General features: G+C 34.5%; 1 protein-coding gene across 1 annotated transcript; it reads left to right on the top strand.

The window, feature by feature from the left end:
- Window positions 1-3,084: 3,084 nt before the first annotated feature.
- Window positions 3,085-4,664, top strand: LOC133785846 (uncharacterized). Its single transcript, XM_062225063.1, has 3 exons — window positions 3,085-3,760; window positions 3,839-4,461; window positions 4,617-4,664. The coding sequence occupies exons 1-3, from the start codon at window positions 3,085-3,087 to the stop codon at window positions 4,662-4,664; spliced, it is 1,347 nt and encodes a 448-aa protein (XP_062081047.1).
- Window positions 4,665-23,138: the final 18,474 nt, after the last annotated feature.

The raw sequence follows: 23,138 nt of genomic DNA on the forward strand, positions 1-23,138 counted from the left end.
AATTTAACGTTCGAGTTGGAGAAGGACATAACTTACTCACAACTTGTTGAACTTTTGTACTCAGAGCTGGAGGTTGACAAAGTGCAGTATGACCTGAAATTAGAAGTGAATTATAAGTACATGAAAGGGTTAATGTATCGGCCTAAACTTATAAGGAATGACAAGGGTGTAAGCTTATATTTTTCAATGCTTTTGAAGAAGCCAGATGAATTTGTTCCCCTTTTTGTGACTTTGGTGGAAAAGAATATCATTGTTGATCGTAATTGTAGCACCCACATTATTTTAATATATATAGCCAATAATCACATGATTGCATTGCATTACATATCATACAATATGTATAATTTGAGCATATGCATATTCTTATAAGTGTTCTCATGTATAAGTATAAAAGTTGTGTATGTGATGTCTATATGTATGCTCAATATTATTAACCTTGTGGCATTTGAGTTGTCTTTTATGGGTGTTTGATGTGCTCAAGATATAAGAAAGTATGAAAAATATGGACAAGGCATGGAATTAAGTGATGAAAGTGAGATATAGAAGGCAAAATAGGTTAAGTAGTGAAAAATAGTACAATGTTGATTACTAGTATTTCGGTGTAAAATTGAGTATTTATGGATTTACCAAATGTAATCGAGGTATGATTAAGGTCTCATTGATGATGTAAAAATGGTTTTAGAACCATTAGATCAATTCTTGATGGGAGGTATACATAATCAGTGGTATTGATGCAAAGTCAAAACGAGCTTAGCATAAGTGCGCTACGCTCGATCGGGTAAGCATAACTATTGGGTATGGAGTCATATGGACCTAAGGTTTGGTGTGAGTGTTTTACACACAAGGATAATAGGCCTAGCAGATGATTAAGTCGAAATTATTGAAGTGATAAGGTTTTCATAAGTCAAAAGGTGAAATGATGAGATGAAAGGTGTCAACTTTTGACAATAAGGCTAAATCATTGAAAATAAGGAATTTTCATCAACCTTATCACTTTGCACGACCATTATTCTGAAAAACAGAGAGAAAAGAAAACCAAAAACCATTTCTTGGCTGGTTTGAAGAAATTCTAAGGAGATCCAAGTGAAATCAAAGCCAAAGAAGTAGATTAAGCTTAGTTCTAGCCTTTTTATGGTAAGTTCTTGTACTTGGAAGTTAAACTATGTTTTTGAATTTTTCTGAAAGCTTATATATGGTGTTTTATCCTTTTTAAGATATTTCTTGGGGTTTCCAAGTGGTTTGAGGTTTAGAAAAGCTTGAAGAGATTGTCTTCGCCGAAAAGTTGCTCGGTAAGTGAAATTTTGTGTTTTATGAGGTTTTTGGGGTTCTTGGAGTACAAGATGATTTTTGGTTATTTGATTGAGTTTATAAGAGAGTATATATGTTTATAAAGGTTTTAATAGATGTGGAGACTCATTTAATTTGGATGATGATCTAGGAGATAAGAATTTTATCAAAATCGGTATATGATAACTTTATGATGAATCATGTTGGTATTTGGGATATATGGTTATGGAAGGTTAATTGATGTTGATTATTGGTGGATTTTGATATTTGAGGATAGCTAAAATTAAGGGGAAACTCTGTCAAAATTTCCCCAAATGTCTAAGATAAATCTAATGCTCGATCTAGGTGGTTTAAGGCGTTTTAGGCATGTTTTGGGTATGAAAGTTGATATGATGTTTTATGGGTATTTTTAAATGATATTTCAATGTCTTAATGCCTTCATTGTGATGAGAAATCCATGCCATTGTCAGGATAAGCATATCAACACCTAAGACATCACTTGTTACACGGTGAAATATATTGTGGACAAAAGGTAAGTAAAGTACTCAACTGCAACACAAGAATTATGTGTTATGTGAAAGTATGCATTATATGAATATTTTGTGAGTAAGTGGTATTAACATACAGTGACACGTCATCATAAATTTGTATGCATGGCATAATAGTGATATGGTAAATTATTATATGATATAAGACCATGCATGATATTATGATGATTAATTATATGATGCCTTTGCAAGTTTTGTGCAACATAAAAGAAAGTTGTAATAAGAAGTTTTAAGTTCAGTGCCACTGTTTTGAAAAGGCAAATGAAAGTGTTAATAAGTGTAAACGGAGGCCTATAGTAGGCTTATAGTGGCTGCCCAATAATTTGGGCTAGGTTTAGTGAACCAATTATATTGTTTGCCATATTTCCGTTTTTATTTCTCCTCCATATGAGTTATTGTTATATGTATTGACACCACAGTGTGTGGCCGCCTTAACTCTTGAGCCTGACGGGGCAACGATGGAATAAGGTTTTTAATGTGCCCTACTGTGGTGATGGCTAGCCGGAGGAGAACCCATGGGATTTTGTATTATATGTGTAACAAGCCCTGCAGGCATTGACCAATTCAAACAGTGTGCACAATATTAAGGGGCCCAAAATTTAAAAAGAAGTTGTATATGTCCATTGATATTGGGTAATCATTAGCATTGCATGCATTACTTTGCTTACTGAGCTTTAGGCTCACAGTTGTCTTGTGTTGCAGGTAGAGAAAGAAATATGTGAATGATATGAGGAGAACTGAAGCATGGTCCTGACCCTGATTTGTACATATGAACACATCGACCTTTTTGTGGGTTATTTCAGTTATCAGTGAGATGTTTGTAATAAAGTGTGAAGTTATGTTTTGAAAATAAATTGGGTTATTTAATACTTATGTATAATATGTTTGAGACACACTTTATGTTTAATGTAAATAATGTGAAATAAGTTTTCAAGTTTTTTAAAAAAAAAAAAAAAAAAATGTCCAGACTTCCGCAGAAATAAATTATGATATAGTTTTAAAACGTAACACCTCAAATATGGTTTTTAACTAAAATAAGTGAGGGTGTTACAAGTTGGTATCAGAGCGCCATGGTTAAAATGTTCTTGTAGACTGTTCATATGTACACATTGAGGAAAGGATAATGCTCAGTTCATCTGTAAGTTTTATGTGTGCATTTATTATGTGTTGGTTGCATGCATCATGTGCTTTATTGGCTAAATGACATAAGTTATGGACATTTTGTCTTAAAAGATATATAATAACACAGATGGATCATGAACATGGAATGGGGGCTACTGAAGGCTCTTGCAGCAATAAATATGAACAAGAAATGGCTCAACTTCGAGCGGTGGTGAATAGACAGGCTGAACAAATTGAGAAGTTGTTAGCAGAACAACGACAAAGGCAAGCACCAACACCACCTACTGAAACTCCAACACCTCCACAAGCTCCACCTCCACAAGCTCCACCTGCAGTGCACCCCATGGAACCATTATATGAACGGTTCCGAAAACAACGCCCACCAGTATTTGAAGGTAGCACTGACCCACTTGACGCACAAGACTGGAAGAGTTCTTTAGAAGACATCTTTGAGTTCATGCAACTAAGTGACAGGGAAAAAGTTTCTTGTGCTGCACATACACTTAAAAAGGATGCTAAGATCTGGTGGGAAGTGGTTAAGCAGACTAGAGAAGTGAATCAGATGACTTGGGCAGAATTTGAACTGGTCTTCAATGAGAAGTTTTATAATGAAGCTGTGTTGACTGCCAAAGTAAGTGAGTTCACTAGATTGCAACAGGGGAATCTATCAGTGGCTGAGTACGCCAGGACATTTGACCGGTTAGCCAAGTTTGCACCAGACTTGGTTAACACTGAAACTAGTAGAGTGAATCGCTTCCTGGAGGGTCTACAACCAGAATTGGCTAGAGATGTAGATATGGGACGTACAGGGCCTCTTTCTTATGCTCAGGCTGTGGAGAAAGCTTTGAGAGCTGAACACAGAGAAGAAAAAATAACAAAAGCTAAAGCTGCTACTAGCATGCCTCGTAGAGACACTCCATTCAACAAAGAACAAAGCCGCTTTCACAATGACAACAAAAGAGGGGCCCAGAATTTCCAATTTAGACAAGGGCAGAATAAGAAATTTAAAGGAGGTCAGCAAAACAGGCAACCTGGATTCCAACAAATGCCACGATGTCAAACTTGTGGAAAGAATCATTTCGGGGAGTGCAGGCTTCTAACTAAGAGCTGCTTCAAATGTGGCAAGGGGGATCATTTTATCAAAGATTGTCCATTGATGAAGAACCAACAAATGAAGGATGAACCTCAGAGGACAAATGCTAGGGTGTTCACGATTACTCAGGCTGATGCTGATACCAACAACTCTGTTGTGTCAGGTGATATTTTTGCATCTGGTATTCTCACTCATGCATTAATAGATTCAGGTGCCACACATTCATTTGCATCATTGACATATGTAAAAAGGTTGGGTAGATCGTGTGAAAAATTGTCAGAAGTTTTTAGTACAATGTTACCATCTGGAGAGATTCTGTATTCTACTCATTGGTTGAGGGGGGTTCCTATTTGCATTGATGGTAGGGAATTATATGCTGATCTAATAATGTTAGAGATGGCCGATTATGAGGTGATTTTGGGTATGGATTGGCTTTCAAAGTATAATGCCACTATTGATTGTAGAAGGAAAACAGTGATATTTAAGCCTTCAGAGGAAGATGAGTTTATGTTTACTGGAGCGACATCAAAAAGTTGCATTCCATTAATTTCTGCTATGAAGGCCAGGCGACTGCTGGAAAGTGGATGTGTGGGTTATCTCGCCAGTGTGGTTGACACGTATAAGGAGCAAAAGTTAAAACCGGAAGATGTACCGGTAGTTAGAGATTTCTTAGAAGTATTTCCAGAAGATTTACCGGGATTGCCTCCAGACAGAGAAATTAAATTTGTGATTGAGCTACTTCCTGGTACAGCCCCTGTGTCCAAGGCACCTTATAGAATGGCACCAGCAGAACTAAATGAATTAAAGATACAGTTGCAAGAACTCATGGATAAAAAGTTTATCAGGCCTAGTTTTTCACCATGGGGAGCTCCAGTGCTATTTGTGAAGAAAAAGGATGGGACAATGCGAATGTGTATTGATTATAGAGAATTGAACAAGTTGACAATCAAGAATAAGTATCCACTTCCTAGAATTGATGATCTTTTTGATCAATTACAAGGAAGAGGAGTGTTTTCAAAGATTGATTTGAGATCTGGGTATCATCAATTAAAGATTAGAGAAGAGGATGTACCAAAGACCGCATTTCGAACTCGGTATGGCCATTATGAGTTCCTTGTGATGCCATTTGGATTAACTAATGCTCCAGCTGCATTCATGGACTTGATGAACAGGGTGTTTAAGGACTACCTTGATAAGTTTGTAATAGTGTTTATTGATGATATCTTGGTGTATTCTCGATCCCAAGAAGAACATGAGGAACATTTGAGGTTGACGTTGGAGAAATTAAAAGAAAAACAACTCTATGCCAAATTTAAGAAATGTGAATTTTGGCTAGAGAAGGTGGCATTTTTGGGCCATATAGTCTCAAAAGATGGTATTGCGGTGGATCCATCAAAGATTGAAGCTGTTAGTAAGTGGAATAGACCAACAAATGTTTCAGAAGTAAGGAGTTTTCTGGGATTAGCAGGCTATTACCGAAGATTTGTTGAAGGATTTTCCAAGATAGCAATGCCATTGACACAACTCACGAGGAAGAATCATAAGTTTGAATGGACTGAAGCTTGTGAGAAAAGTTTTCAAGATTTGAAGCAAAGATTGGTTTCTGCTCCAGTACTTACTATTCCATCTGGATCAGGAGGACTTGTGATTTATAGTGACGCTTCAAAGCAAGGTTTAGGGTGTGTGTTGATGCAGAATGGCAAAGTCATAGCTTATGCTTCTAGACAATTGAAGGACTATGAACAGAAGTATCCAACACATGATCTGGAGTTGGCAGCAGTTGTTTTTGCACTAAAGATTTGGAGACATTATCTGTATGGTGAGAAGTGCGAAATATATACCGATCATAAAAGTCTCAAGTATTTCTTCACTCAGAAGGAATTAAATATGAGACAAAGGAGATGGTTGGAGCTAGTGAAGGATTATGACTGTCAAATACTTTATCATCCTGGAAAAGCGAATGTAGTTGCAGACGCACTGAGTAGAAAGTCTCATGGTAATGTGTCATTTTTGAGGAAACTGACAAGACCACTTCAGGAGGACATGTGCAGAGCGGAGATTGAGGTGATCACAGGAAGATTATCAGTGATGACTATTCAGTCTACCTTGTTAGAGAGAATCAAACAAGGTCAATGTGAGGATCCTTACTTGGTGGAACAAAAAGGTGAATTGGAAAGTGGGAAGGTCAATGAGTTTAGTGTGTCATGTAATGGGATGCTAAAGTTCAAGGAAAGAGTTTGTGTCCCTAATAATGAGGAGTTGAAGAGAGAAATCCTTACCGAAGCTCACAATACCTTGTATTCAGTGCATCCGGGGACGACCAAGATGTTTAATGACTTGAAAAGACACTACTGGTGGCCCAACATGAGAAAGGATGTGGTCGAGTTTGTAGCCAAGTGTTTAACCTGTCAACAAGTGAAAGCTGAACATCAGAAACCTGCTGGTTTACTACAACCAATACGGATACCAGAGTGGAAATGGGAAGAGATTACTATGGATTTTGTTGTTGGATTGCCAAAGACTTCTAAACAACATGATGCTATCTGGGTTATAGTAGACCGATATACAAAATCAGCACACTTTCTTCCGGTACGCATGACTTATACTATGGATCAGTGGGCTGAATTATATGTTCAAGAGATTGTTAGACTTCATGGAGTGCCAGTATCTATAATTTCAGACCGGGATGCTCGATTTACTTCATTGTTTTGGGAAAGTTTGCAGAGAGCATTGGGCACAAAATTGAAGTTTACTACGGCATATCACCCCCAATCTGATGGACAATCTGAAAGGACCATTCAAACTCTTGAAGATATGCTTCGAGCTTGTGTCCTAGATTTTCAAGGATCATGGGAGAAGTATTTGTGTCTGATAGAGTTTTCTTATAACAATAGCTTTCATGCAACGATTGGTGTAGCACCGTATGAAATGTTATATGGCAGAAAATGCAGATCACCAATTCATTGGGATGAAATGGGAGAAAGAAAGTATCTTGGTCCAGATCTGGTCAGAAGGACAACTGAAGCAGTGGAGAAGATAAGAAAAAGAATGTTAACTGCTCAGAGTAGGCAAAAGAGTTACGCTGATCGAAAGCGAAGAGATGTGGAGTTCAACATTGGGGACAAGGTATTTCTGAAAATTGCCCCTATGAAAGGAGCAATGAGGTTTGGAAAGAAAGGGAAGTTAAGCCCAAGATTTATTGGACCTTTTGAAGTATTGGAAAAGGTGGGAAAGGTAGCCTATAGACTGGCATTACCGCCATCACTGTCAAATGTCCACGATGTTTTTCATGTCTCATTATTGAGAAAATACGTGCCAGATCCTTCACATGTGCTAAACTACGAGCCAATAGAAGTTGAACAAGACCTAACATATGAAGAAAAACCAGTGAAAATTCTTGACAGAAAAGAGAAAGAGTTGAGAAATAAGAAAATTTCACTGGTTAAGGTCTTGTGGAGAAGTTCAAACATTGAGGAAATGACATGGGAACGGGAAGATGAAATGAGATCTAAATACCCAGAGCTATTTGGGTAAGAGAAATTTCGAGGACGAAATTTTTATAAGGTGTAGAGGATTGTAGCACCCACATTATTTTGATATATATATAGCCAATAATCACATGATTGCATTGCATTACATATCATACAATATGTATAATTTGAGCATATGCATATTCTTATAAGTGTTCTCATGTATAAGTATAAAAGTTGTGTATGTGATGTCTATATGTATGCTCAATATTATTAACCTTGTGGCATTTGAGTTGTCTTTTATGGGTGTTTGATGTGCTCAAGATATAAGAAAGTATGAAAAATATGGACAAGGCATGGAATTAAGTGATGAAAGTGAGATATAGAAGGCAAAATAGGTTAAGTAGTGAAAAATAGTACAATGTTGATTACTAGTATTTCGGTGTAAAATTGAGTATTTATGGATTTACCAAATGTAATCGAGGTATGATTAAGGTCTCATTGATGATGTAAAAATGGTTTTAGAACCATTAGATCAATTCTTGATGGGAGGTATACATAATCAGTGGTATTGATGCAAAGTCAAAACGAGCTTAGCATAAGTGCGCTACGCTCGATCGGGTAAGCATAACTATTGGGTATGGAGTCATATGGACCTAAGGTTTGGTGTGAGTGTTTTACACACAAGGATAATAGGCCTAGCAGATGATTAAGTCGAAATTATTGAAGTGATAAGGTTTTCATAAGTCAAAAGGTGAAATGATGAGATGAAAGGTGTCAACTTTTGACAATAAGGCTAAATCATTGAAAATAAGGAATTTTCATCAACCTTATCACTTTGCACGACCATTATTCTGAAAAACAGAGAGAAAAGAAAACCAAAAACCATTTCTTGGCTGGTTTGAAGAAATTCTAAGGAGATCCAAGTGAAATCAAAGCCAAAGAAGTAGATTAAGCTTAGTTCTAGCCTTTTTATGGTAAGTTCTTGTACTTGGAAGTTAAACTATGTTTTTGAATTTTTCTGAAAGCTTATATATGGTGTTTTATCCTTTTTAAGATATTTCTTGGGGTTTCCAAGTGGTTTGAGGTTTAGAAAAGCTTGAAGAGATTGTCTTCGCCGAAAAGTTGCTCGGTAAGTGAAATTTTGTGTTTTATGAGGTTTTTGGGGTTCTTGGAGTACAAGATGATTTTTGGTTATTTGATTGAGTTTATAAGAGAGTATATATGTTTATAAAGGTTTTAATAGATGTGGAGACTCATTTAATTTGGATGATGATCTAGGAGATAAGAATTTTATCAAAATCGGTATATGATAACTTTATGATGAATCATGTTGGTATTTGGGATATATGGTTATGGAAGGTTAATTGATGTTGATTATTGGTGGATTTTGATATTTGAGGATAGCTAAAATTAAGGGGAAACTCTGTCAAAATTTCCCCAAATGTCTAAGATAAATCTAATGCTCGATCTAGGTGGTTTAAGGCGTTTTAGGCATGTTTTGGGTATGAAAGTTGATATGATGTTTTATGGGTATTTTTAAATGATATTTCAATGTCTTAATGCCTTCATTGTGATGAGAAATCCATGCCATTGTCAGGATAAGCATATCAACACCTAAGACATCACTTGTTACACGGTGAAATATATTGTGGACAAAAGGTAAGTAAAGTACTCAACTGCAACACAAGAATTATGTGTTATGTGAAAGTATGCATTATATGAATATTTTGTGAGTAAGTGGTATTAACATACAGTGACACGTCATCATAAATTTGTATGCATGGCATAATAGTGATATGGTAAATTATTATATGATATAAGACCATGCATGATATTATGATGATTAATTATATGATGCCTTTGCAAGTTTTGTGCAACATAAAAGAAAGTTGTAATAAGAAGTTTTAAGTTCAGTGCCACTGTTTTGAAAAGGCAAATGAAAGTGTTAATAAGTGTAAACGGAGGCCTATAGTAGGCTTATAGTGGCTGCCCAATAATTTGGGCTAGGTTTAGTGAACCAATTATATTGTTTGCCATATTTCCGTTTTTATTTCTCCTCCATATGAGTTATTGTTATATGTATTGACACCACAGTGTGTGGCCGCCTTAACTCTTGAGCCTGACGGGGCAACGATGGAATAAGGTTTTTAATGTGCCCTACTGTGGTGATGGCTAGCCGGAGGAGAACCCATGGGATTTTGTATTATATGTGTAACAAGCCCTGCAGGCATTGACCAATTCAAACAGTGTGCACAATATTAAGGGGCCCAAAATTTAAAAAGAAGTTGTATATGTCCATTGATATTGGGTAATCATTAGCATTGCATGCATTACTTTGCTTACTGAGCTTTAGGCTCACAGTTGTCTTGTGTTGCAGGTAGAGAAAGAAATATGTGAATGATATGAGGAGAACTGAAGCATGGTCCTGACCCTGATTTGTACATATGAACACATCGACCTTTTTGTGGGTTATTTCAGTTATCAGTGAGATGTTTGTAATAAAGTGTGAAGTTATGTTTTGAAAATAAATTGGGTTATTTAATACTTATGTATAATATGTTTGAGACACACTTTATGTTTAATGTAAATAATGTGAAATAAGTTTTCAAGTTTTTTTTTAAAAAAAAAAAAAAAATGTCCAGACTTCCGCAGAAATAAATTATGATATAGTTTTAAAACGTAACACCTCAAATATGGTTTTTAACTAAAATAAGTGAGGGTGTTACAGTAATCCTCCACCAAGTATCGTTAAGGATACTCGTAGTGAGGTTGGGACTTATGTTCCAGAAACAAATCTGGAGGTGCTGGTAGCCACTGCTGTACCTGAATCAAACCCTTTCATACCGACAGTTGATCATGTAGCACAGATGCCATTTCATGATGATTTTCCTGATTGTCCTGACCCTGAAGATGATTTTGAGGGCAATGACGATTTTCCTGATTATCCTAAACCTGATGCTGATTTTGATTGCAATGATGATGTAAGAGACAACCAAGATACAGAGGTCCGTTCTTAAGCTTTGAGCCTGAGTCCACTGTCGTACCAAATACCGAGGCAAACAACATGTAGAAGTAGACCCCGTAGAGAAGATCGCCAAACACCTGGTACTAGTAGTAGTCGTCCAGACGGAACAAATGATGCTAGAGAATTTAGTGATCCACTCTCTTCTTCGACATATTATAGTAAATTCAAAGCTCAGATGTTTACAAGAGAAGACATTGAGGATAATAGTCACTATATATCTATGGGTGGCACATCGGGCGGGGAGATTAATTTAGGAAAGTTTTTCAGAGACAAGGAACATTTAAAGAAGGTTGCTGGCTTGTTTGCAATGAAGAAGGGATTCGACTTTATAGTTAAGAAGTCTGGTACTGATGTTTGGTACATTACATGCAAGGATCCTGATTGTGGGTGGAGGTTAAGAGGGAAGAAGAAGCAACTTTCTAACATGTTTGAGGTGACAGCATTTGAAAATGTACACACATGTTCCCTCGATGTTCGAAAAAAAGATAACCGTCAAGCATCACCTTTGGTAGTTTCCGAACTGATCAAGGATAAATTCTCAGTTAACAGTTCAGATTATTTAGCCTCCAAAATAAGAGAAGATATGAAGAATTCTTTCGGGATCGAAATGAGTTATGAGAAGGCTTGGAGATGCAGAGAGAAGGCACTCCACATAGTTAGGAGTACGCCTGAAGCTTCATATTCGAAGTTACCTGGGTACTTGCACATGCTGCAGTTGAACAATCCCGATTCCATTACTGATTTCAAGGTAGACGAGGGTCGCTTCAAGTATTGCTTTTTTTCTCTGGGTGCTTGTAGGCGGGGATTCAAGTTTTGTCGACCTGTTATATGTATTGATGGGTCCTTCTTGAAAACTAGGTATGGTAGCCAAATGTTGTGTGCCATGGCATTGGATTCAAACAGCCACATATTTCCGATTACTTTCGCAATAGTTGACAGTGAGAACCACGACTCTTGGACCTATTTCATGAGGAAGTTGAAACAAGCGATTGGTGATGTTGAGAACTTAGCATTCGTATCGGATAGGCATCAAAGCATTGTTCATGTTTTGGAACTTGTCTTCCCTGATGCACCCCACGGTGCATGCTACCACCACATTATTATGAACGTGGCTAGCAAGTTCAAGACTGATTGCTTCACGGATCATATTTACAGTTGTGCATACTCGTATAAGAAGACAGATTTTGAAAGAGAATTTGAGAAGATAAAAGCAATGGATGTTCGAGTTGCACTATATCTTGAGGGCATTGGATTTGAAAGATGGGTTCGTGCGTACTTTCCAGGGGACCGTTACAATGTAATGACAAGTAATTGGGCTGAAAGTTTTAACAGCAAAACTAAGGACACAAGAGCCTTCCCGATCACTGCTTTTGTTGAATTCATCAGGTTTACTATTCAAACATGGTTTGCTACTCGAAAGGAAAACGCTGAAAAGTGTAGCACGACTCTATCACCAGTTATGGAGGGGGACTTGTCATGTCAATTTGAGAAATATCGGTTCTTAAGCATCGACAGAGCTGGACCTTATACATTTAATGTCCACCCCGGAGGAACAGTTCAGAGCGGTGGTATAGTTGATTTGGAGGCACGAACATGCAGTTGCGGCCTATTCCAAATCATGAAGATTCCTTGTCCACATGCACGTGCTGCTGCTCAGGAACGAAATATTAGCATGTACGCATTGTGCTCTCAATATTACACAAGAGAGTGTTGGAAGAGCACATATGAGGGGACAATTATGCCAGTTGGTGATGAGGATGATTGGGAATTGCCTGAAGACATTAAGAACATCCAAGTTGGAGTACCGATTGAGAAGAAACCTGTAGGCCGACCGAAGAAGCAAAAGGTCGGACGAATTAGGAAAAATCGATATCCTTCTAATGGAGACAAGGTTGTGATACAACGATGTTGTAGCAAGTGTGGTGGTAAAGGGCACAACAAAGCGTCTTGCAAGTACCGAGGTTAAATTGTTTCGTTTGTATTTTAGATGACCTATTATGTTTTATTTCTGCTTGAACTAGTAATATTTGTTATGTGCTGGATTTTGCAGGTTTTTTTCTGTTTTTTTCTCCATTATGAAACTCTTATGTAATAATCCAGTGTTGGTCCGATCGTGCACGATGCCGGTACGACAATGCACGATATCGTTTGTTGTATGATTATTTAAATGTATCTTAAAATATGGTACGTTGTTGCTCGATGTTGTACTATAGTTAATGTACGACATTAGGGTACGATAATGTACAATATTGGTCCGATAGTGGTACGATGGTATGGTTTCAGTACATTTTCGTGAAATTTGTGAGACATGTGAGGGTACGATAGAGTACGATAGTGATCGATGATAGTACGATTGCAAAGATTAAACACATTAAAATGTAGTAATTATAAAAAGAGCAATAAAAAAAATTATACAATTCAAAAAAATTAAGACCGTTCAACATAAGTTTTGGTAGAATAAGTCTACACACCACCTTTGCCTAAAAATTTTCATATTATTGTCAGTTACATTATCAAATGGTAGTTGTAGAAGGTTATGTTCAATATGCTCAATTACGTAACATCCGCAATCGCCACTGCATTAGAAAATAAATAATAATTTAATAAAGTTTTGTAATTAAGAAATAATAATTAATATGTGATATTTAATAAAGTTCACCTGGGTTTTGTTTGCGGTACGAATTCACGTGGAGTGAGTTTCCAATCGAAGGGTCTGACCTGGTTCTTTGATGCTGTCAACTGAGGCGCGAGTATAACGTCATGGTTCTCAAATAAACCGGACTGTCGCAAGACCGACGGGAAAATGGTACACCAGTCAACCATCAAACTGATCAAATCGTTTTCGAAAATTGATCCAATACTGGAGTCAAAGATGTTGAACATCCACCCATTCAGGTCTGCCTCTACAGCTACCCAATGCAATTGGTCTTTCAAGAAGAGGGCAAAATAAATGAACTCCTTGTTCTGCCAACTCGGTAAGAACTGGACTACATCACCCCTAACCAGGTCCAATATACTGTCATCCCAACTAAAGCTAGAGTAGTCAGAACTTGGAAAAGCGTCCCACCGAGCCTTCAATGATTCGGGAAAAATTGTAGGCATAACAACACAGTTCTGAGGGTACACGTCAGGATAAACTTCTAGACGCCTCCTCATGAGATGGAATGCTGCATCTAAATGCTACATTAAAGGAAAATTAAGTCAGTAACCACATTATCGTACCAAAATAAATAAACAAAAAACTATCAGACATGAATATAGTAAATATCGTACCCCTATCGTACCATAATCGTACCCCAATCGTACATGAATATAGTAACTAAATAACAATAAAACCTTCTATCGTACTCCTGTCGTGTTAATGTCGTACCATCATCGTACCTTTATGGCAAAAACTACAGTATTATACACCATCGTACCCACTAGCGTCCCACTGTTGTACCATCATCATACCATTGACAAAGTAAGTTAACAATTTGAAACTAACTATTATCGTACTACCATCGTACCTATATCGTCCCACTACAAATTCTAAAATTACGATGTTAATAGTAACTACTTAACAAATTATATCGTACCCCTATCGTGCTAATGTCGTACCACCATCCTACCATGGACAATATAAACAGTTTATAATTTGACACTTATAATTATCGTACTACCATCGTACACCAATCGTACCTATATCGTACCACTACATATAGAAACATTTAAATAAATTTTCAACATTCTTTAATTATGAAGTTATAGAAAACTTACAGAGTCAGAAAGCCATGTCCTCGGAGTATGCAGTTTCAGGAACCAAGCAGCATCGTGTGTCCCTGAGAAGCATTCCCTCAGATATTTATTCCCAATGGTGCCAAGCAATCACTTGTGAAAGGTCATAAGTAATTTACCATCATCAACCCTTAATGGATCCACATTCACTGCTGTCTTCGATTTCTTATTCCTTTTCTTCATTGCAGTGTACTCATCAAACCACCTAGGCCTCTTTCTTTCTCTCCTCTTCTCCGGTGCTGGTGGAGCTATGTCTAAGAATTGTACTTCAGAATCTTCAGTATCTCCGATTACAGTAATTTGCATATCCTCTGGTGTGCGAAAAATGTGATCATCTACATCATCAGGTCTGTAATCGTTAGGGAGAATGTCTTCATCTACAAGAGACTGAGGGCCTTCTTCAGTGGACTGAGGGTGTGGATCTGGAGCTGGCCTACTAAGATCTTCCATCATTGTCATCAGCTTCTGCAATTGACCCAAGATCTCGGACTGACCTTTAATAAGGGCACTTTGTTGCCCTTCAACCTTTTCCAACCTGGCCAAAATCATAGAGTAGCCTGGTTGCTCATCTTGGGAGGAGGTGCTAACATGAGGTGCTGATGGGGGAACCTCAGGTGCTGGAGGTGGTGAAACCTCCTTAAAAATATTTGTTGCTTCTGCTTGCTCAGCTAACTTTTCAGCAAGCTTTTCAGCCTGGCTCTGTAAGGCTTCCTGTGCAGGCTGTCCATCGGCACCCACCTCTAGTTCCTCTAACCCTATGTCCACATACAATGGGGCTTCATTGTCTGTAAGGGTCCTCACATACTGTTCTTCAGTACGTCGGGCACACAGGTAGGGGTATACTGTCAACTGCCACAAAAAACAATGAATATTTAGATTGGAAAGTAAAACAATATAAAAAATAAGTAATTGTCATCGGTGAACAATGGTAACCTATCGTACCCCAATCGTACCACAATCTTACCTCAATTGTACCATATCATACCCATATCATGCAATTATCGTACCTCAATCGTACCATATCGTACCCATATCATGCAATTATCGTACCCATATCCTACCCATAACATAACAATATCGTACCCGTAAGTGACAATTACTTGCTAACTATCGTACCATCATCGTACAACATCGTACCAATATCGTACCTCTACAACTACATTAATAAAGAATACATATCGTACCCCAATCGGACCATCATCGTACAAAATCGTACCCCTTAGCCAGTTTTCAAACAGTTGATAAAAAACCACAAAATAACCCCACAATCGTACTCAAATCGTACACTATCGTATTCCAATCGTGCAGTACCCATAGAATTGCATATCTAGAAAAAAATATAGAACATTCAAAATATTTAAAAAGTAAAGTAAAAGCTCACCTTTTTGGCAAACAATTTAATAAGTTGCTCTTTGTGTATCTCTACTTTCTCCTTGCTCTGCCAGTTGATCATTCTTGGAATGCCTTGGCCCAATCTCACAGCATAATCCTGACCCAACTCAATGATGGATTCAAAAGCCCAATACTGCAATGCTGCAGCATACCCATAAATAGAGTACTTTGCCTCCTTCTGAGTCTTTCCTTTCTCAATCTTCTTCTGTAAATGCTTCTTCATTTCTACAAAGTCTTTTTGACAAGTTTGTAACAACTTCTGGTATGATATCTTCCCCCATGGGTACTGGAAAAAGAAGTCAACGTCATCTACCATCTTCAGCATGTCAGTCCAAACCATCAACTTCTTCTCACGACCTTTCAAAACACCCTCTACTAATAAACACAAACCCATCTTCTACACATCATCAACTTTTGACAACTCTCAAAAGTTCTGCGCAGTTGCCCTATGCTCACTAGGGAATGACCATTGAAGTACTCAAGAATCAACCGATCCGAAGTGGTCTTCGCTTTAATCTCAGCTTCAGACGGTCCGGCCTCAAAATTTAAACCAGTAACTAAAGCGAACTCCAATTGGCTAAATCTACATAGTTTTTTCCCAATATAAAACTGGACTTCGTCAGTCTTTTCTCCTCTGAATTTGTGCAACAACAGCTGATGGACTAAGGCACCAGAAAAATTTAATGGTTCCGCCATGAAGAACTGTTTGAAAGGGGATTCCTTCACCCTATCCAATAAACCACACTGTATAAATTTTGCTTTAATCTTTGGAAAGTACCAACTGCCGCGCCAAGTAATACGTCCTGTAAAATGTTCTTCTACTGGAACTATCAGTTGTGGAGGTCTTAAATTCTGCATAAAACAAATAAATACCCAATTAAATTGAATAACAAAAAAAAACATCAAATTTTATATTTTGCAATCAACTATCGAGCAACTATCGGACACTATCGCACCATATCGGACATCACTGAAAAAAAAATAAAAACAGGAACTATAACATTATCGTGCACCATCGTACACTATCGCACCATATCGGACACCACTAAAAAAAAATAAAAACAGGAACTATAACATTATCCTGCACCATCGTACCTCACATCGCACACCATCGGAATATAACAACACAACAATTTGTTCCCAATATCGGGCACACATCGTACCCAATATCGTACCCTATCGTACCTTCATCTTCAACCTCAAGTTATGAAAAAACACAAAACTATCGTACCAATGTCGAACCACTATCGTACCCCTATCGTACAGTCATCTTCAACCTGAAGTTATGAGAAAATACAAACACTATCATACCCCTATCGACCCACTATCGTACCTCTCAAAAAACCCAAAAAAAAATTCAAAATTTTGCGGTTTATCAGATTTCACACCGTCAAATTCAACAATACATACTATAACATTTTGCAATGGAAAAGAAATTGAAAAAAACACATACCCTAGACATTTTTGCGTAATGGGGTGTCGGTTTTTCTTCGGGGTCTGAGTTTTTCTTCGTCTCCGGTGGTGGTTGGGGTTTGGGTGAGTGTCGGGGTTTGGGTGAGGCTTGGTCTCCGGTGGTCTAGGTTTTCCTTCGTCGGGTGGTGGGGGTTTTTCTGACCGTCGGGTGAGGGACAGTGATGCGTCGAGTGAGGGTGGGTGAGGGAGAGAGATGCATCGGGTGAGGGTAGTTATGGTTGCTCGATGGTTTTGTGGGAGTGAAGAGTTTTGGCAGAGAGAGGGAACGGAAAATGGCAGGGGAAAAGTTACAGTTTTTATTTATGTTTTTTATCACTATCGTGTACCATTGTACTATCGGGCAAGTATCGGGTACCATCGTACTATTAGGTCCGCAGTAACTTAATAACAACAATCGAGCATATATCGGACTACTATCGATCCATTATCGTACTTAAAGGGTGTATAGATTCAAAATAATAATCGGGCAACCATCGGGTAGCCATCGAACCTTTATGACCATCGGGTAACCAAAACTATCGGGCAACTATCGGGTTGCCATCGGACCTTCATCCCTAACCTTGAAACTCAACAACTATCGTGCCCAAATCAGGCCTCTATCGGGCATTTAGAAAAAAACTCAAGGAACAAAAAAAAAACGTAGATTTTCACAAAACACGATTTTCACCCAAAAAACAGCAAAAAATACCAACAAACTACAGATCCAACATCTAAACAGCATTCTAAATCATAAAAACAACCAACAACAACAAGAATTAAAGAAAATCACTTACCCATGTGTATCTTTCTTGCAAGATTTTAGAGAGGAAATGTATGAGATTTTGTTATGGAGGGGTATTTTTGGTATTAAATGAAAGATGGGCATTTGTATCATATGGTGGTTAACTTTGGTTCAAATTTTAATTATTAAGCTAATGTAAGCATGTTTTATCAAATTTCCCTTTTAGTTTAAGGAGGACCAGTTGGAAATAGGCATGCTTGGTTCACATTGCATGTTATTTCCATGCTACGCGTCCATGATTGATCTATGTCATTTGACCATATATGTATATGTGACAATTGATGGGTTTAGTCATGATCAATATGACAAAGACTGCTTTGATCCTATATAGATATGGTTGATGGACGAGATTGTTAAAGAATACCTTTTATTTGTAATAGCAAATTTCGAGCTCATAAAGTTGTACATTTATAAGGTAACATATGTTGCCCAAGTGGGAGATTGTTGGATTAAAATCCTATTATGGGCACACATGTATTAATGTATTATGCTATTATAAAGTTTGATACAAAATAAAATGACCAATTATGTTATAAGTATCATGAAGTATTAATATGTTATGGAATAAATGTGTAGAAACCATAAGTCATATTTATAATTTGATGATGGGCCAAATTATAAATATAAAAAATTATTATTATTAATATCAGATAATATATACGGTTGTAGTCCCCAAGAAACAGTACGACTTTTATTCTCTCATTTCCCATTACAGAGAAATACACAAAGAGAAATTGATTTCTTGGAAGATCACAACTCTCTCTGTATCATCTCTAACAATAGCTTCAGGTTAGTGCTTCCGTTCTTGTGTTCATCTTCTTCTTTAATTTAGCAAATGATTTATAGAAACATGTTTAAGGGTTTATCATTTATGCACTTTTAGTAACATGATTAAGATGTTGAATACTAATATTTATGTGTGTTGCTTAAGTGTATTTTTATAATCCTAACAATAAATTGATGTAACCATTAAATACTAACCCTTATATATATAAATATTGACAAGTGATATTTATAAAATATACACTTTAACCCATTATACTTAAAAGTTATATAGATCCATCTTATCTTACTGTATAAGAGACTTTTATGGTTAGATACACTATTGAGAATGAGAATATAATCATTCTCGATATTATAATCAATCACATATTAAAGTCCCATGCATATACAATAAAATTGTATTAAAACACAGTTTGAAAGAAAAAAAAAATACCCCTCAATTATGTATAGGATATATATATATATAAATATAATCTCACAATAAATAAATAAAATAAAATAAAATGCCCTCATGTGCCCTACAATTCTTACATGGGCTGCATGCCCATACTAGCAGAACAAGTTAATCATTCATATACTAACCATCATTATACATGCACACCTATACTATATATAAATTTATTTATATATATTTTTATTTTAGAGGGAGAGTAAAGATAAAGGATTTTTTTGGAAGAAATCTAAACTCAATGATTAAGACCATAAGAGTAGCCAAGTTGATATCATGGTATGAACTTAATTGATCATCAACTGTATTATCTTATACATGCACATAATGATAAGACAAGCACTAAACTTTTCCAACAAGAAATAAAAGGACAAACATTACACTTAAAAAAAAAAAGAATTTTTATTATATTGATTGGAGATTTATATATGACCCACAAACTAAATGGTCCAGATTGTTGATTCTAGATTAATTAATGAAAAGGGCCTCCTTAGTCTTTAGTCTCTTGAGTGTAGGTGTAAGTTGTAGTAGCCCCCATTGTCCCACCACATGAAGGAAAAAATAATCAAACTTCTTTTTCATGAGAAAAATATATATATATATATAAATTAATATCAAGAAAATTAAATGGGGTAGGAGAACACATTTTTCATGGATTAAAGTCAACAAAATACCACTTTCATGCCAACACTACTAGCCTAATTAATTGAAATTTCCACTATATTGGTAGACTCTAGTTAAACAAACTCCATAAAATGACTGTTAACATGAGAGAAAAAAGAGGGTTCTTGAAACACAAGTTTGAATGCAATCTATTCTTTTCAATATATTCAAGACATTTTTTCTTTATTTGCCTTAGATATGAGAGTGCTTTCCTAAGTGGGGAAGTCCAAAAAGAACTTGTTGGTTTTGCCTAAACTAAGTGTTATTGTGTTATAGTTGTGTATATTATATTTAAAGGTATTACAAACGCCATTTTATTCGGACAAAAGATATTACATCATTGTTTTGTATTGATGTATATATCTATATATATATATTAATTATAGATGTGAGATTAACGGAAATTGTTAATTTATGTTAGATTTAATATTTATTTTATTGTTTTCTAGCACTGTAAGTTTTAAAATTATCTAAATAAGAAAAATAAATAAAACAATGATAAAATCATCTAAATAAGATAAATAAAATGAAAAAATAATAATAAACGAGCCATAATAATTTCTCATCACATATTTTAAAATTTCATATTAAAGTATTTAAATTACTCTATCAACTGTATTTTTAAAACTATAATTGAAAAATATTTATGTGTCTAAATTTATTTTTTTCTTTCTTTTATTAATTATTTATTTTATCATTTAATGTATTTTATTTATCCAAACATATATGTAATAGTGATATAAGACATAAATACACATATTTATTATTTTGTCGTTTAGTATTTTTTTTATGAGAAATTATTTATTTTAATTGTTCTAGCCATTAATTAAATAATATATATTTATATATAATTTTTCGTTCGCTTTAATTTTTTTTAAATTAAATAATTAAAATTTGATCAAATAAATTTTTTAGATTCATAATTTTAATTTAGAATTTTTAAATATTTTATTATATTGAATATTTTTTCTTAAAAAAAATTAAAAAAATATATTTAATTTTAAAATTAGAATCACCGTATATAATATATAAATCAAAACATAACAAATACCTAAATTATTATGAACACAAAATTTCAAATTAATAAACAACATCAAATAATTTACTTTAAAACTATAATGCATTATATTTTTATATGTAAAAAAGTATGTGTTTTTAATGAATTATTGATTTATCTATTTTTACAAAAAATACAAATTTTAAACTATAAACAATGTTTTGGCTTAATTCTTTATAATATGTTTATGCATTCATTTATAATATATGACTCTTTATTTATTTAAAATTTAAATGACAATTAAAAAATATAATAAAAATAAATTAATATATTTTTTAAATAAAATTAAATAAATGTGTATTGCACAATCACTTGCAACAAGTGATTTCATTTTAGGGCATCCATAATAATTCTTCATCACGAGTCATAAAATACGTATCCTATCAAAAACAAAAAGTATGTTATTCTACTGTTCACTTTTATAAATATGTAATTTTTTTTTTGTAGGATTGATTTTTAATTTGTCATGAACGAAGAAATATAATGGTTTCATTTTTTTGTTATTAGGTACTTGAAATTTACAAAAATTAGCTATTAAATCTTTACATGGATATATGTTAAGGAGCAATTGTGCCAACTTATAATATTTTATTTTAAATGAAATCTATATTAAGTATTATTAGGACTACCACGATTTCTTTTTTAAAGATCTACAAACATATGCTATTTGATATAATGTACAAATTTAAAAATGAACACACCATCAAATCTCTACAAACTAATACAGTAAATTAATAAAAAAAAAATTAAATTATGAAGTTCTTTTTCCCCTTTAACATTGCATACGTTATCTTGCAATATGAGAAAATTACATCAGAAGTTTTTAGACCAAAATAAATAAATAAACAAACTCCAATAAATCATCAATTTTAGAAAACCAAGTAATATATTGGAGTAATTTTTTTTTTTTAAAAAAAAAGCTTCCTAAGCGAATTTCATAGACATAAATAAATATATATATATTTATAGAAATAATTTTGATACATAAGAATCTTATTATTTTATACATTTAAGGATTTTTTTTTAATTTATCTAAATTAGAAAACATGTATATTTAGTAACTTCTTTAAATTATTTTCTTCATTTTTTTAAAAATTTTCCATATATATATTTTATGTAACAATGAATAGCATGATAAGATTTACTTGGGGGGTCCTATAAAGCAGTGTCTAAATGAGAATAACATGATATGTATTAAACGTTTATATTTACATTAAGTTAAATTAAAGAATATTATTATACTTTCCTTAATTTTAATTCCTATAATTATTAACCAATGTCATACATATATATTTATAGAAATAACTTTGATACACAAGAATATTATTATTTTATATATTTAACGATTTTTTTTAAAATTTATCTAAATTAGAAAACAATTATATTTACATTAAGTAACTACCATAAATAATTTTCTCCATCATTTTTAAAGTTTCCCATTTATATATATGTTTCATATAACCCTGAATATCATGATAAGATTTACTTGGGGTCTTATAAAGTTGTCTCTAAATGAGAATAACATGATATGTATTAATATACAAAACTATATAATATATGCTCAATAGAACGGCAATCCACGAGTGATGCTTGTGTTGTGAGACATTTACAGGTGTTTTCATGTGTTTCTTCCAATCCAAGCTATGCCATGCAACCTAATGTTGTAACTCAGAGGCTGTAGCATTCAATTTCACAAACTTGAAATTCAATTCTTCAAAAATGAAATAATAAAGGTTATCAACTCTTTCATTTTTTTAATAAAATTATAGAAATTAAGGACAGTATAATTATTTTTTTAATATCCAAGTTGCACCACTGTCACTTGTTAATAATTATAACAAAAAGAAGGAGAACATTATACAAACAATAATTCTGTAAATTTATTATAAAAATACTTTCGGTTACTTACCTTAGTGAAAAAGCTTGAAAGTGCTTTACCAGTCTTAAATTATAATATTTTAAGCATAAGAAAAAAATCCCTATAAATCTGGCATTGAATAAGAAATAAAGTAATCTATCAAAGTTTTTCTAATATAAACAAAGTTTTTCTAATATAAACAACAGTATCATATTCACATTTGATACTAAAGGATTGCATAGCTTTTCTTAAAAAAAGAAGTATTTTTCAAAAAGAAAAAAGGCAGCTAAAACAACAATTTTTTTTAGAGGCATGCAAAATGAATAAATAAATACATTTATAATTACTTCTACTCAAA

Source organism: Humulus lupulus, chromosome 6 (assembly GCF_963169125.1).
Source record: "Humulus lupulus chromosome 6, drHumLupu1.1, whole genome shotgun sequence".
In the NCBI taxonomy this organism is placed as follows: Eukaryota; Viridiplantae; Streptophyta; class Magnoliopsida; order Rosales; family Cannabaceae; genus Humulus; species Humulus lupulus.